Source organism: Styela clava, chromosome 13, assembly GCF_964204865.1.
Source record: "Styela clava chromosome 13, kaStyClav1.hap1.2, whole genome shotgun sequence".
Lineage (NCBI taxonomy): Eukaryota > Metazoa > Chordata > Ascidiacea > Stolidobranchia > Styelidae > Styela > Styela clava.
In genome coordinates this window covers 4,801,488-4,815,456 of record NC_135262.1, presented here as the reverse complement: position 1 = coordinate 4,815,456, position 13,969 = coordinate 4,801,488, and the positions used below count along the sequence as shown (strand labels likewise).

General features: G+C 36.2%; 1 protein-coding gene across 2 annotated transcripts in view; it reads left to right on the top strand.

Moving 5' to 3' along the window:
* Nucleotides 1-3,719: 3,719 nt before the first annotated feature.
* Nucleotides 3,720-13,969, top strand: part of LOC120332368 (uncharacterized) — a 32,743-nt gene continuing 22,493 nt past the window's right edge. Inside the window, exon 1 of one of the 2 annotated variants that reach the window (XM_039399601.2) lies at nt 3,720-4,139. In XM_039399601.2, coding sequence (XP_039255535.2) covers nt 3,930-4,139 — 210 coding nt within the window. In that variant the 5' untranslated portion in view covers nt 3,720-3,929. The remainder of the gene's footprint in view (nt 4,140-13,969) is intronic. The other variant, XM_039399602.2, reaches the window with a different exon arrangement.

The following is a 13,969-nucleotide window of genomic DNA, read 5'->3' as shown; positions in this document are numbered from 1 at the left end:
TCACCTCTCAAGATAATACAAACAAGAATAGACCAAAAAATGACTTGCCAGATCTTGGAAAGTTAAAGATTACACGTGCCCTTGCAAGACTACAGCCATATAATAAGCCTAGTCGTAAAGAGATATGAATGAGTGGTGTATCTCAGTGGTCGGCAACCACCGGGCCGCGGCCCATCGCCGGTCCGCGGAAAGGTTACTGCCGGATCCAACACAACAGTAAACCAGACAAACACAACGCCATGGGTTGGCAAAACTGCGGACCAAATGCGGACCGTGAGCTAATTTGTTGCGGCCCTCGAACGACCCGACATTTAATACATGAAACCAAATATGATTCTAAATTTATTATTGTCTCTACACGGATTTATGTGGTAACAAGTGCTGATGTACGGTGCTTGTTTGGTAATAAGTAGCGTTGGTTGTATATCGTTCGAGTTAATTTCGATTTTTGAAAATTAAAAATGTCTGGAAAACGGAGCGACGAGGGTCGAGCATTCCAAAGTGCTTGGACGAAAAAAATATTTTTTTAATTTTAATAGTATTCCTTCTTGCGTATTCCAAAACCGGTTTGCTCAATATGCCCAGTCAGCATCGCAGTTGTTGAGGGTTTTAATGTTAAACTCGTTACGGAACGAGTCGTCGAAAATTCTACCCCGAGACCCGGGACTGCGCCACAGCTCATCTATGCGTTAGTGCAAAAGGTGTAATGTGCACGTTCAGAAGAACATATGGCCTTGAGCAGCTTTATCTAAAATGCATTACACTTAGAATAAAATTTCGTACTCGCCTGTCAGATCATCATTTGGACGACAAGTTGCCATAAAAACATCATCTTTCACATTGATAATAAGTAAATAAAAACAATGTATTGTTGGATAATATATTAAAAAATGCCACATACACATCCCATTGTGGCAGGCTTCCAACACAGCAATAGAAGGGCGACAATGCGAATGCGCCATTGAAGTTCAATTAATGTAGCGATTGTTCGAAGGCGGAAATAGAAATATTGCGCCCGCGCGCTACCGGAAATGTGTATATTTGGCCCGCAAGTACATGAAGTTTTCCGACCACTGCACAACTCCATAAACAATTGCAATGTCAGTATGTCGCAATAATGCTGGGTCAATTGTTTTCTCTACGCCCGTATAAGAATGTCTCTCATCAGTCCGAATAAGATCTCCCCACGCAGGCATTGTAAACTTTTCCGAAATCTTATTAATGTGAGGCCTGGTTTTCAATATTGATAACTACAAAAACAAAATATCGAGGTAGGGTGGATGTAAGAAACACGTTACGTGTGTCAATGTCGACCATATCTCGAACATCAAACAAATACAGGTATCGCGTTAAATAGCATCACCGTTGTTTTTAGTATATTGTTAACATAAATTTCATAATGCGTTTAATTTATTGCATAGGCTTAGTTCGTTTGTATAGATGTGGTCCGCCCAGATTTTGGTCAGGCTTTACCGGTCCGTCACTTGAAAAAGGTTGCCGACCACTGGTGTATCTGATCCGTGATATGCTTTTTGAGTGACAGACACCACTGGGCTTTTCTAACCGGCTTAACTACGGTGCAATATTTCACCCAACATTCAGTTTTATGTATACCCAATAGCCCCCGGGGGAGGGAGATAACTAACCATCTTATATTATGTGTGTATAATGCAGGTACCATCATCCTTTTCCAAACCCCTCACATTATGGATATTTCAACTGGGGAGAGAAGAGTGTGATACTGTACTCAATTTCATTTATTATAATTTCATGCATGGTGCACGTTTTAATGTTTCTTTATTGCCACTGTACTATTGTGTATCATTGAAATGCCATAATCTTGTATTGATCGGCGTATTGGAAAACGCTTTCATCTTTTATAATAAATACTGTATTCTGGAAAAGTGAGTTATCATTTAGTGAGGTAAAAGCATCAAAGAATCTTTCCAGGGAAAGAAGAACCTATATAGATCGCTGGAAATTTAGATGTTGCGGTGTGGTACGTAGATGTGGGCGATTAGAAACCGGAATTATCATGACATATTTTTTTGTCACCCGTGTTTCCGCAAAAATAAGACCTAGCCTAAATTTCAAAAATGATTTCAATATAAGCCTTCCCCTTAAAATAAGACCTAGTCGATAGCAAGAAATCTCTACTACACGTTTTAAATGATAAATAATCTATGTTTAAAAGTTATTCTAAATAAAAACTTGTTATTTATAAGCAAATGGATATCGGTTTTCATATTTTGTATATTTCAAAATCTCGTAATTCTCTACTTTGTATTTTTGTTCTTGATAAATAAAAATAAAACACATCCCCCGAAAATAAGCCCTGGTGTTATTTTTTGAACGATATTGAAAGCCACTGTCTTATTTTTGGAAAAACACGGTAATATGTGATATTATGTCAGAGCTTTGCGGTTCTTGACTTGCTTTCGAAGTTAATTATTACAGAATATATCCCACTTGGACGATAATAGTGAGAATTGAAACTAAATTATTACATCACAACAGACCGTTTTTTCATGCGAGGTTCTCACTTGTAAATTTGTGACAAATTGTCGCTCACAAACTGGTTTTCATGCCTCATAATCATCACTTCGATTCAAAATATTTATTCATCTGTCATTTGGAAGTACAACCGTGTTTCCCCGAATTATTAATATATTATATTAAATTTTTTCCGAAAAATAACACTAGGTCTTATTTTCGGGGGATGTCTTATATTTTCATTTATCAAAATAAAATTACAAAATATAGAATTACGAGATTTTCAAATCTACAAAATATAAAAACCGATATTCATTTTCTTATAAATAACACGTTTTTAGTCGAAATCACTGCAAAACATAGATTATCAGTCATTTAAAAGGTGTAGGAGAGATTCCTTGCAATCAGGTCAAAACAAATTTTACGTTATTGACTAAGTCTTATTTTAATGGGAGGGCTAATATTAAAATAATATTTAAAATTCAGGCTAGGTTTTATTTTCAGGGTTGGTCTTATTCGGAGAAACATGGTATTACCTAGTTTTAGTCTATAGCAGGCTTTTCGAGACTAATTTCCCAACTAAACTAAAATTTCAAACAAGACAAAATTACCACTGATGAATTCGAATTATACCCAAATTTTGGGAAAACAACTAAAAACTGACAAATACTTAACAGCACCGCAAAAATGAGCTAATATTTATGCTACAACCCTTCCTAGGAAGCTGTATGGGTACTGTTAAAATTGTAATTGTTACGTCACCATTAACATTTCAATAATTAGCCAACCCTGCGGAAACAAACAAGGAAGTCGGTGCTCGAGGAAAACATCATTTAGGGGGGCTCCCGAAGTATGCGAACAAAAGATGGCGGACATCGGAATGTAATATGTGTACTAGGTTATGGTTAGGCCATAATTTTAGGTATAAATACTACGGGAGGCTCTTGGCTAGTCTTCGAACTGATAATAGGACTAAAATAAGGAAAATTGGAAAAAAATTATCGCCTAACCCTAACCTGTTACCCATGTTACGCTCCGATGTCCGCCATCTTGGTTCGCATACTTCGGGAGCACCCATTTAGGTTTATCCATTCTCTTCCCGACGATATTTTTACATGCTACGTATACGCTTACGCTAGGTAGCGCTGAAAATCGACTCCCGCAAAATGAGGGCTGTTTGTTTACTCTCTTTTTTCTCCGACGCGTTCTCGTTTTCCAAATCTTCAAGGAATGTCATTCGCACTATTTTCCCTCCGCACGCACGTTTTAGTTTTGCTTAGTAATTATTGGAAAAAGGCACACTGTAGCTAATTGATTTTGTCTATCTGAGTTTGAACGTTTGACGCTAAACAGACACTTCAGAAAACGCATCGTCAGACTAACGTTAGCACGCTTAAACTAGAATAATACTTGTATATCGACTCCGCGATCCCTGAATGAAGAACGAATACTCCATCGCTTTCAAAAGGCCCCTCGACGAAGATAAAACCCCAGGCGAGGAAGGGCAGCATCGACTCTGGGCGAGCAAACTCCCAAAGATCGAACCGCTTCCTGGTAGGCCAGAATCTTTCACCAGTGCTTCAATAAATACGACCACCATGAACACTGATGCAAATAATAACAACAATGAATTGAAAGAGGAAGAGGTATGTTAAACTATTTTAGTTATTACAATTTCTAAGTTGCTTTTAATATGTTTTAAGTCGTCACTCGAGGCTTGTTACATGAGCATATTTTGAATAGATATGTTGCAACTAACCAGACAACTTCACGAAAGCAAGAAGTTATAGGGTTTGGAATGGGTCCACGTACTGACGTAGTAAAGTTGGACATCACTAAATAAGCTAAGAATGTTTGGAAAAGTGGGTGTTACGTTCTATGTTAAGTGATCCAAGACGTGTATACGATTGAGAAAGTTCAATTTATGTGTGGAGAAATAGACAATTCTATCTTGGAATATTAAAGTGAAATTGTAAAAAATCTATATTTTACATGAAATTGCGACATATTTTCACAATTTTGTAGTACTGTATCGCATTATACGATCGAGAAGCGATGTTTGTAACGGTATTATTTACATTTTAACGCACGTCTCGTACGCCGTGCCTCACCGTTGAGTGATGAGCGTAATAAAATTATATATAACGTTACTTAGCTGATAGACCAACGTATACTAGTCCTCCAGTAACGCGGTAATCCTGAATATTTTACCAGTCCGCTATTCCCGTGCAGCCGTGTACTAACTGGTGAAAACTTTCAGTCGATGAAAAAGTTACGAAACCAATCTCTTAAATTTGATCTTATTTAGCATTTGTTGTTTTCCTTATTTATTCGATAAGTTAACATAGCGTGCATAATAATCTAAGCTGTCCTTTATGCACATTGCGCAATATCGATTTCTTGTTTTTACTGATTTTTCCTCTCTGGATTTTATTGTTACGTGATTGAAAAGAATTACGTATATATTATGACACACACAATGGCACAACATAATTTGATTTGGGAGAAGATTTTAGACTTATTTTGAAACTGTACCTGGAGTACAAAGCTTTTTGATGCAAAACGGTTACAACCTCAGCCGTACTTGAAATGTTTTTAGCACGAATTTTTCATAAACTTAATTTAGGGTTCTTCACAAAAATTTATAATATGCCTCAAACGCCCTAGCAAAATCTTTTTGGCTGTAGGAGTTTATAATTTATGGCTGTAGCGGTAATCTAAAGCTAATTTCATATATCGCGTTATTGTCCTATACCGGCAATATTTTATAATATCCGTTGTATACCCAAGACCGGCATATGCTTGGAATATACACTGGTAGGACTTATTTCATCCATATCGCGTAGGTAACTCCCAGTTTATTTGCCCAGCCTTGGGAAAATTATCTTCTGCCATTGTACGGAGATTAAACAGCTTTACGACCAGCCACAAAGGAATAATAAAATCGCGAAATCGAGGCTTCTTCCTGTTGACTATATTTTATAGATAAGTGCCGTGATACGTCACGCCAACGTTGGTCCGTGAATCCACCATCTCTTGAATGTGTTATTTTTCTACCCATAATGCTTGACTTGGTGTGTCGTAAAAAGGAACTCAGACCGGACTGGTTTTATTCAAAAAACTTGGCTTAATGTATGCTATAAAATTTATATATTTCAAAGGAATAAATATGGCTGTAACCTTTCTTGCATGTGTGGATTTTATTCGAATATACCTGTGGATGCTGAATTATTGTGTGCAGTACGCTCTCGTTTCCCTTTTTGGGGTTTCCACAGTTTACCATTAATCTTGTATAATTTTGTCAGAATCGGGCCATCATTTAGCTGTCATTTTGTTAACCCTTTGCTTCAAAATGCTAGAATATAGGAGCACAGATATATTCATATATAGGTACGGCTAATATTGCGCAACATTTCGCTATTCTTATAAAAAATTCCAAAAATATATCTGATGGTCAAGAACATCCAATTTGGTTAAAAATCAGTCATGGGTAGCATGATATTAATACTAAATTAAAACTCCAATTTGGTTAAAATCAGTCATGCGTAACAGGATATTAATTGAAACTTAAATCCGGTAACCTTCAACTCGTCTCGGTGAACGTTCTTCCCCATCGATCGAAAACATATTTATCTCATATCCGTGTACTGATAATGTAGTTAAGCTTTCAACATAGATTATGTTCCCTCTACCCACGGGAATTCATATTAAGCAAATTTATCGATATTTTTGTTATAGTATTCCAGAAAAACCACATCAGAAGCGCTGCCGTATAAATGATTCTGCTTAAAAATGACTTTGCTCAACTATACAATGCAAAGTGATTTTATTATTTCCTCCCATACATGATCTTTCATTTTAATGATCTAGTCACTTATCATTCCAATTAACCTGTCCAAACTTCATTGACTCGACCTTTAGTCCTGCATCAACACTGGGCGATGTAATTCGATTAACCCGACCCCAAGCTTTTAAATAATTTACAGCTCGCTTCTATGCAGCGATTTATAACGATTGAAGTTGTTTGATTTTAGTAGTTTGCTTTGAAGTATGTTTCGGTCTGGCATTATCGAAATTTGTTTATTTTTGTTGTTGAATAAATTTATTCTGACATTTCTTAAACGGAACAAACAAGATATGCGATATAATATAGATTTTTACTTCCAAGCTAGTATCTAGTACACTTTCTAATGGCGTATAGCGACTTAACGAAATCCAACTTCAAAGCAAAATATATAGAGCAATCCACCGTTACCCATGTTAGCATTTCGTTTGTTTTTCGATGCTCGCGGATATGGATATAACACACTTTTACATAAATACCGCGCGTTGTTTTTGTCAAAAAAAAATCTTCAATTATGTTCTGCCGAGGTAGTCTATTGCTTTGACGCACTGTAAATGTGGGAGATATTCACATAAATAGCAATTTCGTCGTTCATTATCTCATTTTATTTCTATCCGAGTCGCTTGCTCAAAAACAAGTCCACCAGTGGCACGGAACTCTTTGTGACCAGGAACCAATGTATGTGATTTCCCAGCGTGACGTTCCTTAGAATTATGCGCACCCTGTTGTTAACGTTCATTATCCCACAGAACCCTCATTTTTTGTTATAATTCGCGGCAGAATATTTTTTATAGCGGATGGATGCGGCCAAGAAATCCTCGTTAAAATCTAACACAATGGCTGTTACGCCTAGCGCTACGTGTAGCGATTTCGGCTTTTTATTTGGTACTGGAAGCCGTTAAAGGAATCATTAGTCGTTTTTTTTCATATTGTCATGGGTGATGGCATTCCATCTATTTTCAGGTATATCCAACATTCGTGCTTTTTATACTGCTTCTCTTCTACTTGTATATTAGCCCCCTTTTGGGCAAAGCGAGAAACATAGAAATGCGAATTATGGAGCAAGACGTTTATCCGCTTCCCCCGTGTTGTGTGATATTTGTTCAAGAGATAATTATCGGTAGTCGATTCGATTACGAATTTGTAAAAATTGATTTTACAATTCTATTATATTGGTTTCTAATGCTGATGATCGATTACATTTGAAATCATAACGGTTTCCCACGAAGATAAAATATCAGAGGTTTAAAATTATTGGTATTTTTGCTACCGCACTTGAATTTTAATTTAAAATGCTTTAACTTGTATTATCATTATTTTTGTACGTATTGGCAATGCTACGGTGTCCAGTGGCGATTTATATGCGATGAGTCTGATGTCTCGCTTGTCAGCCCATTCTGTCGCCACGCAGATCACGTTTAATTCCCCACAAAGAATAATTTGACTTTCCAAATACATGAAGATACTGTTTTAACAACTGTGTGTTTTCAAATAATATATTTGTTGTTTAGCAAAGTTCATCCATATGAAATTACATTATTTCAAAATTCAAATTTTTTCTCGTTTCTGCAACATAAATGTCACTTTTTTCATCCATCCGCATAGTTCCAAATCTTTTTCTAAATCTTCGGATATCTTCAATATATTATGATTAATTTCCTTTCTCTTGACGTTCCATTTTATAATTTTCGTCAAATAAATGACGTTATCACGATGGTTTGGCGTATTGATTTGTTCAAAATCCTTTATTATCCTCCGTCCGATTTATTAAAATGCTGCCAACTGATCTCGAGTCCAAAAATACATCGAATTTTCAGTTTGATGCAATTACCCAGAAAGAGAAACGGTTTTGGGAGAAAAAACGCAATTTCTTTCACAGGTAACTGATAACAGGGGAATAGCGATATATTTTCCTAAATATCTTATTTCTGGCGCAAGCTTGGTCGCTTGTCAATCAATTTTGTTTCAAACTGTTAGAAAAAATAAACGACGAGTGGTAATATTATTACTATATTTATAGTCCGGCTAAATTAATTTTGCAATAATAGAATAAGATTGGGTGTTAGTAAATACCAAGCATCGCCATGTAAAGAGCTCATGATGAAACAAAACCCATACTTTCACGATATTATACTCATGAATTATGTTTATTTTCTGTTTTCTTTCACTACACGTAATTTGGTCAGATTGCCAAACACGAACGATTTTCTGTCCTATTTACTTCTTAATTAACGTCTTCCTTCCAATATGCGACCGTTTGTGATTGCATAATGAACTCGTCCAGATAATCCTTTCTAGTGGGAGAATTGGAGATAAGTAGCGCGAACGAATTAGATATAGGGTGTTGTTAGGTTGAATTCAATTCGATTTATAAAGTTTTGTTTTATTATTTGTTGAATTTTATCCGACGTCCCGAAAGCAAAGTGTGAATATTACGAACTGAGTAAAGAGTTCTGTAATTCCGATTAATGATTACGTGCAGCATAACCCCCCCACCCAAAAAAATAACTCCTGGTTATGAATGATTGTACCCAACAGTCCCGGGACGCTTTGCAAAAGTTGTCTTCGCTCTAGATTTTCTACTCAACTGGCGGACCGCGGTCCGAGTCTGGACCTTCGAGTATTCGATTTGAACGCACCTGATTCTTTATTTTGGATCATTGGCTCACCTTGTATATGCGAAGGTTTACTTTTATTAAATGGGATTTTAAACAATGCGAATAGCGCTATCTTGATTAGCGAATAATCACCAGCCTATCGAGAATATAATCGAAATATAATTTCGGGAATGACCGGACCACATAATTTTGAAATTTTTGTTTACTGATCTTTGGTAAAAATAGTTTAGTCGCCATGCGTCTAGATTCTAGAATATGTTCTAATGACCCGGGTTCTGCATTTTATACTCCATATTTATACAAAGTCGAATCTTGAGCGTACCTCTTAGTCATCATTCATTTTTTGCTTCCATCCCTGGAAGCGTAAGTTAGATGGGTTCACTTAAATTCGGCGGATAAAATAGCATGCGCCTGACATGTGTATTTAGTTTGCCACCATATTACAAAATCTCCTTTTCTTACTAGTTTACGCAACAAGTCTTTAGAGGAACCAGTCATCGACTTATTTGTTATTATTATTCAAACAAACATCCGCTGAATAATTGTTGTTTGTCGTCTTGTCGTGGTCAAGCATGCGTAAAATCAGGACATACGTCATACACCGTGAAGCAATGGATGTATAAAATTTTGAAATGGTGAAGTATAGGAATATTTTTCAGGGGGTCAAAGGTCGGAGAAACATTCATGACTATAAGATGGTGGTAGGAAATTACAAGTATATATTCTTCTTCGTGCTAAAACCGAAGTCCATGTGCAAAGGGAATCCCGATACTGTGACGGAGATTTTCGCCGTTCGGATATAAGTAGCGTACAATGGCGGCAAATTTTTTTCGAGTTTTGTGCGATTCAATCATTTTGGTTGCTATGACAACCCTAGTCACGTGGCAGTATCCCAAATTGTTCTCCGATGGGGATACAAGAGATTTGCATATTACAGAAATTGCTTGTTGAAGAGACTCCGTATTGATTGACTTTAAAATATACGGAAACACAATTTATCGGCGCTTGAGCGAGTTAAACCGATGACTTATTTTTTTTGTGTGTCCGATCAAGTGATTTTTTGGCAACAAATTACCAACTTTTTTAGCTCCGACGCAAGCATAAAAGTATAAAATATTCAAATATGATTAATCGTATTCGGGATGTATATTACTATCTTCTCTATACACATGACGCATTGAGGTGAAGTTGTACTTCCCATGGGTCGTCAAGTTATTGTCACGGATATTCATTACAATGAAAGAAAAATGAATGTCGCTTATTATGACTGTTTTTATCGTGTCAAACTGTAGATTTTCTTATCGGAATAGTTTGACCGCACTCTTGAGTAGTTTTAATGTAAATGACTATATATAATGTGTGTAGAGAATAATGTCTTACTTTGGTAATAATAATACATACGAACCCCTATTCAAGTTAGCTTTATATCATGGTGAATTTAAACATCTTGGTCTTTGTCAGTAAGCAATTGGTTTGGCACCTGTAAACATCAATAATTTCCGGATTACCCTCGTTTATTATTATTAATCACTTCAAATCTACTTGACTATCTGAAAATCATCGTTTCTTATCTTCTCAAGAGTCGATATTCGGAAAGAAGGTATTACAGCCCTACGAGGGAAAATTATTAATTCGCTCAGAATTGTGTTGGGTTAATTTGGCGGCGCACCAGAAGTTTGTGTACCAATATGGAGGCAACTAATTTTGTTCTCCCATTTTACAGAAAGTTGTTTTAAGGGACTGAACCCTGTGGGCCAGAAAGTCCTCAAACTCTTAAGAACTTAACTAGGGAAAATCGGAATAAACTTGTGGCCTAACCCTAACCTGGCACACACACTACGGGGGTACCAAAATTTGTCTGATATTGTACTATGGTGGCTTAGCTCCTATACGAAATATATCAGTTGGTATGAAATATCAATGAGATTTAACAATAGTGTGAGCAATCGGACTGGAATTCCAGTTGAAATATTCTCATATTAAATTTCTTCCCAATGAATTTCTGTTGCAAGTTGATCATCAATAAGTCATGCCAGTATGAGGCGTTAAATTTTCATTATTCAACACCATTTGCATACTCCTTTAATTCAGACCACTCCAAATAAAACATTCTTATCAGTAAGCAAATTCCGATAGTGTGGCGTATTTCCGGGAGTTATGTTCACACATGACTTTGTATCAATATTTCCCAAGTACATATTTACACGTTTAATTTTGGTTTAATTTTGAAAACTATGCCGTGATATAATATTGAACATAAACTGAGAGTACATTTTGTGGTACGATTCAATTGTCAAGGAATAACGAAAAAGTAACAAATGAGGAAACTATATTTTAGTTGAACATACTTGCATACCAATTAGAACGTGCTGTACTAACAAAATGTTCCCACCTTTACATGTGGATAATAATCCTATGCGACGGGAAGAGAGCGGGTTTAAAATTAAAATGTTTTGCGTTTATTGACGCACAACCTCTGAGCGTAACTGGCTTCACTCAACTCGTTATCGGCCCGAATCCTTTGCCAATGACGCGATCTAATTCTGTTAGTATGCAAATGGTCCGAGTAATCGCTTTTAAACTTTTTGGTACGAGACTTTGAAACATTGAAAAACAGTTTCGCATCTCCTGAAATCAGCTAATGTTGTTTGCACATAGAAGCGATCGACAACCTGCGGCTCTTTTTTGTTAGAAGCAGTGGGGATTCAATGAAAATCAGGAGCATGATGTTGATTACTACTCACTAATTACACATCACAGCAGGTATAAGTCGGGAGCGGTAAAAATAGGTCGCATTGAGGTGATTCAAATCTGTCAAAACAAACCTTCTCATTTTCTAAGTTCTTTTCATTTTGTCGTAAACTGCATTATTGTATCATTTGTAATTTATTCGGCTTCTTCCTAGTAAGAACTAGAATATTGCCTCACAAGTGGTTTTCCGAGAGATTTAATGCCCACTTACATCGAAAGTTTGAGTTTGACGGAAAGGGTGCCAAATGCGATAGGTTGCCGACCCGTGGACTATATGTCAATACAACCACAGTTACCGCAAAAATATATTGGTTGATGCGAAATTGGAAAGCTCAAATCATGTCATGACACGTTTTCCATACCCAGTTTTTCGGAATTTAAGACTTTTACAGACCGATATAAAACCTGGGCTACGTGTCTCGTTGTTTACTTTGAATCCAAACATATATGAAAATCCAAAACACGATTTTAAACTTTATTTACATAAATTATATTTGTGTTATGTATGTGCCATACTTTCCAACTCCAACGAATAGTTACTGTCTATGTGCAGGCCTTGTATGACCCGTTTCTATTATTTGAAGAATTTTGTTTTAGTCATGTTATGGATTCATAGGTAAATATTAACTAAACTACCCACACCATTGGTAAATACAATCTTCCTCGTAAGATGGAGGAATTTTAGGAAATTTTAAATTCTATTTTTGATTTAATATAAATTGCAATGTATAGCCTCCTCATGCAACACCTTACCTTGGCTTTGTAACCAAGTTTCTCCGATGGCTTATGACTCAGTGTGCGAAGATCATTATCCAAGATAAATGGCAAGCTCCTCGACCTATTGTTTATAGAAATTTACATTGTCTTTGTTATGAATTTTAAAAAAGTTTGTCGTTTTATTTAGATGTATTTGTCTCACTCGACTTTCTCTTGCGCTAAATGTGAAATTGCAACGTTATTTTGGGGGACTCGTCTCCAAAAGCTGGTCCCGCGACCACTCCCTGCTATAAACAGACCATGTTCCAAAAAACAAAAGACTGATATTCACTAAAGGTTAATTTGTAAAAAGTATTCTCAAAGGATTCAGATATAAATTAAAGATACCGGTCTCCGCATATTTCAACCAGCTGCTGCCAAGCTTTTACTGAGACACTGTAAACATAAAGCTTTCTGTAACTCCTCGTTTGTGTTATTCAAAACTCACCGCAATCAGAAACAGACATATAGCAAACGTTTGTATTGATCTTCTAAAGGAGTGGTTGGCAAATAGCAAAACATCCTTTTAGCGAGGAAGAATATTTTATTGAATCAGTGCTTCCCAGACTATATTTAATTTTAAAGCCACACAAGTTAGCTATTTTATGTAGTGAATGAACGGATACTGTCTGATATCCTTTACACTTTTGTCTTCACACTTTTTGTTGTAAAAAATGCTATTTTAGTCTTTCTAGTTTTTTTGCCTTTTCAATTTAATGAAAGCAATTCGATTTTACTCAACTATATTTATACATCTCTTTTATATGTAAAGATAACTCAATGCACACATTGACCAGTGCCCACGATACAATGGACATCCGTTCCTATACAAATATTCGTTGTAAATTTGGTCAATCGCCGAACCCAAGCTAATGGATATTGCCCCGCCCTTTCGGACGTAAATTAAGGAAAACACACTTTAAAAATTTCTTGTGCCGATGTACACTAGCTCAGCGATGACTGTAACACCGTCTTTATTCGTTTTAGGATGCTGTTTATGTAATATGTGCTGGTACAGGACACAACTGCTTTGGCATCGCAAATAAAGTATCACCCGCCATCCCGGGTGATATCAATTCTGTTGATTATGGGAACCATGATTTCGTTTTTTTTAAATAGCAGCTTTTTGAGTATCAGCGACCACTTATATAGAGCTTTGTTTGTAACTATTGCATGAGAAATCCTTGGCAAAAATAATGTATAAAATAAGTTTAACCGTGCACCCTTCGAATGTTTTGACGAAGTAATCTTTTTTGCAAGGTGATATTTATATTATTTCTAAACAATACGTAACGTTGTGTCACTTATTTATGGCCTGAGAGCCATTGTCACCCATGCGGATGTTGAATGATGGACTGCATCTCCAAAATCAATAGTTTGAGGTTCCCCGGATGTATTCGGTTCCAAGTATTAGTCTAAACTTCCATTGAATTCCGAATCGTTTTTTAACGGAAGATTTTACTTACTTCAAAAAAATCGTATAATACATAGCATTTTTTCGTGACTT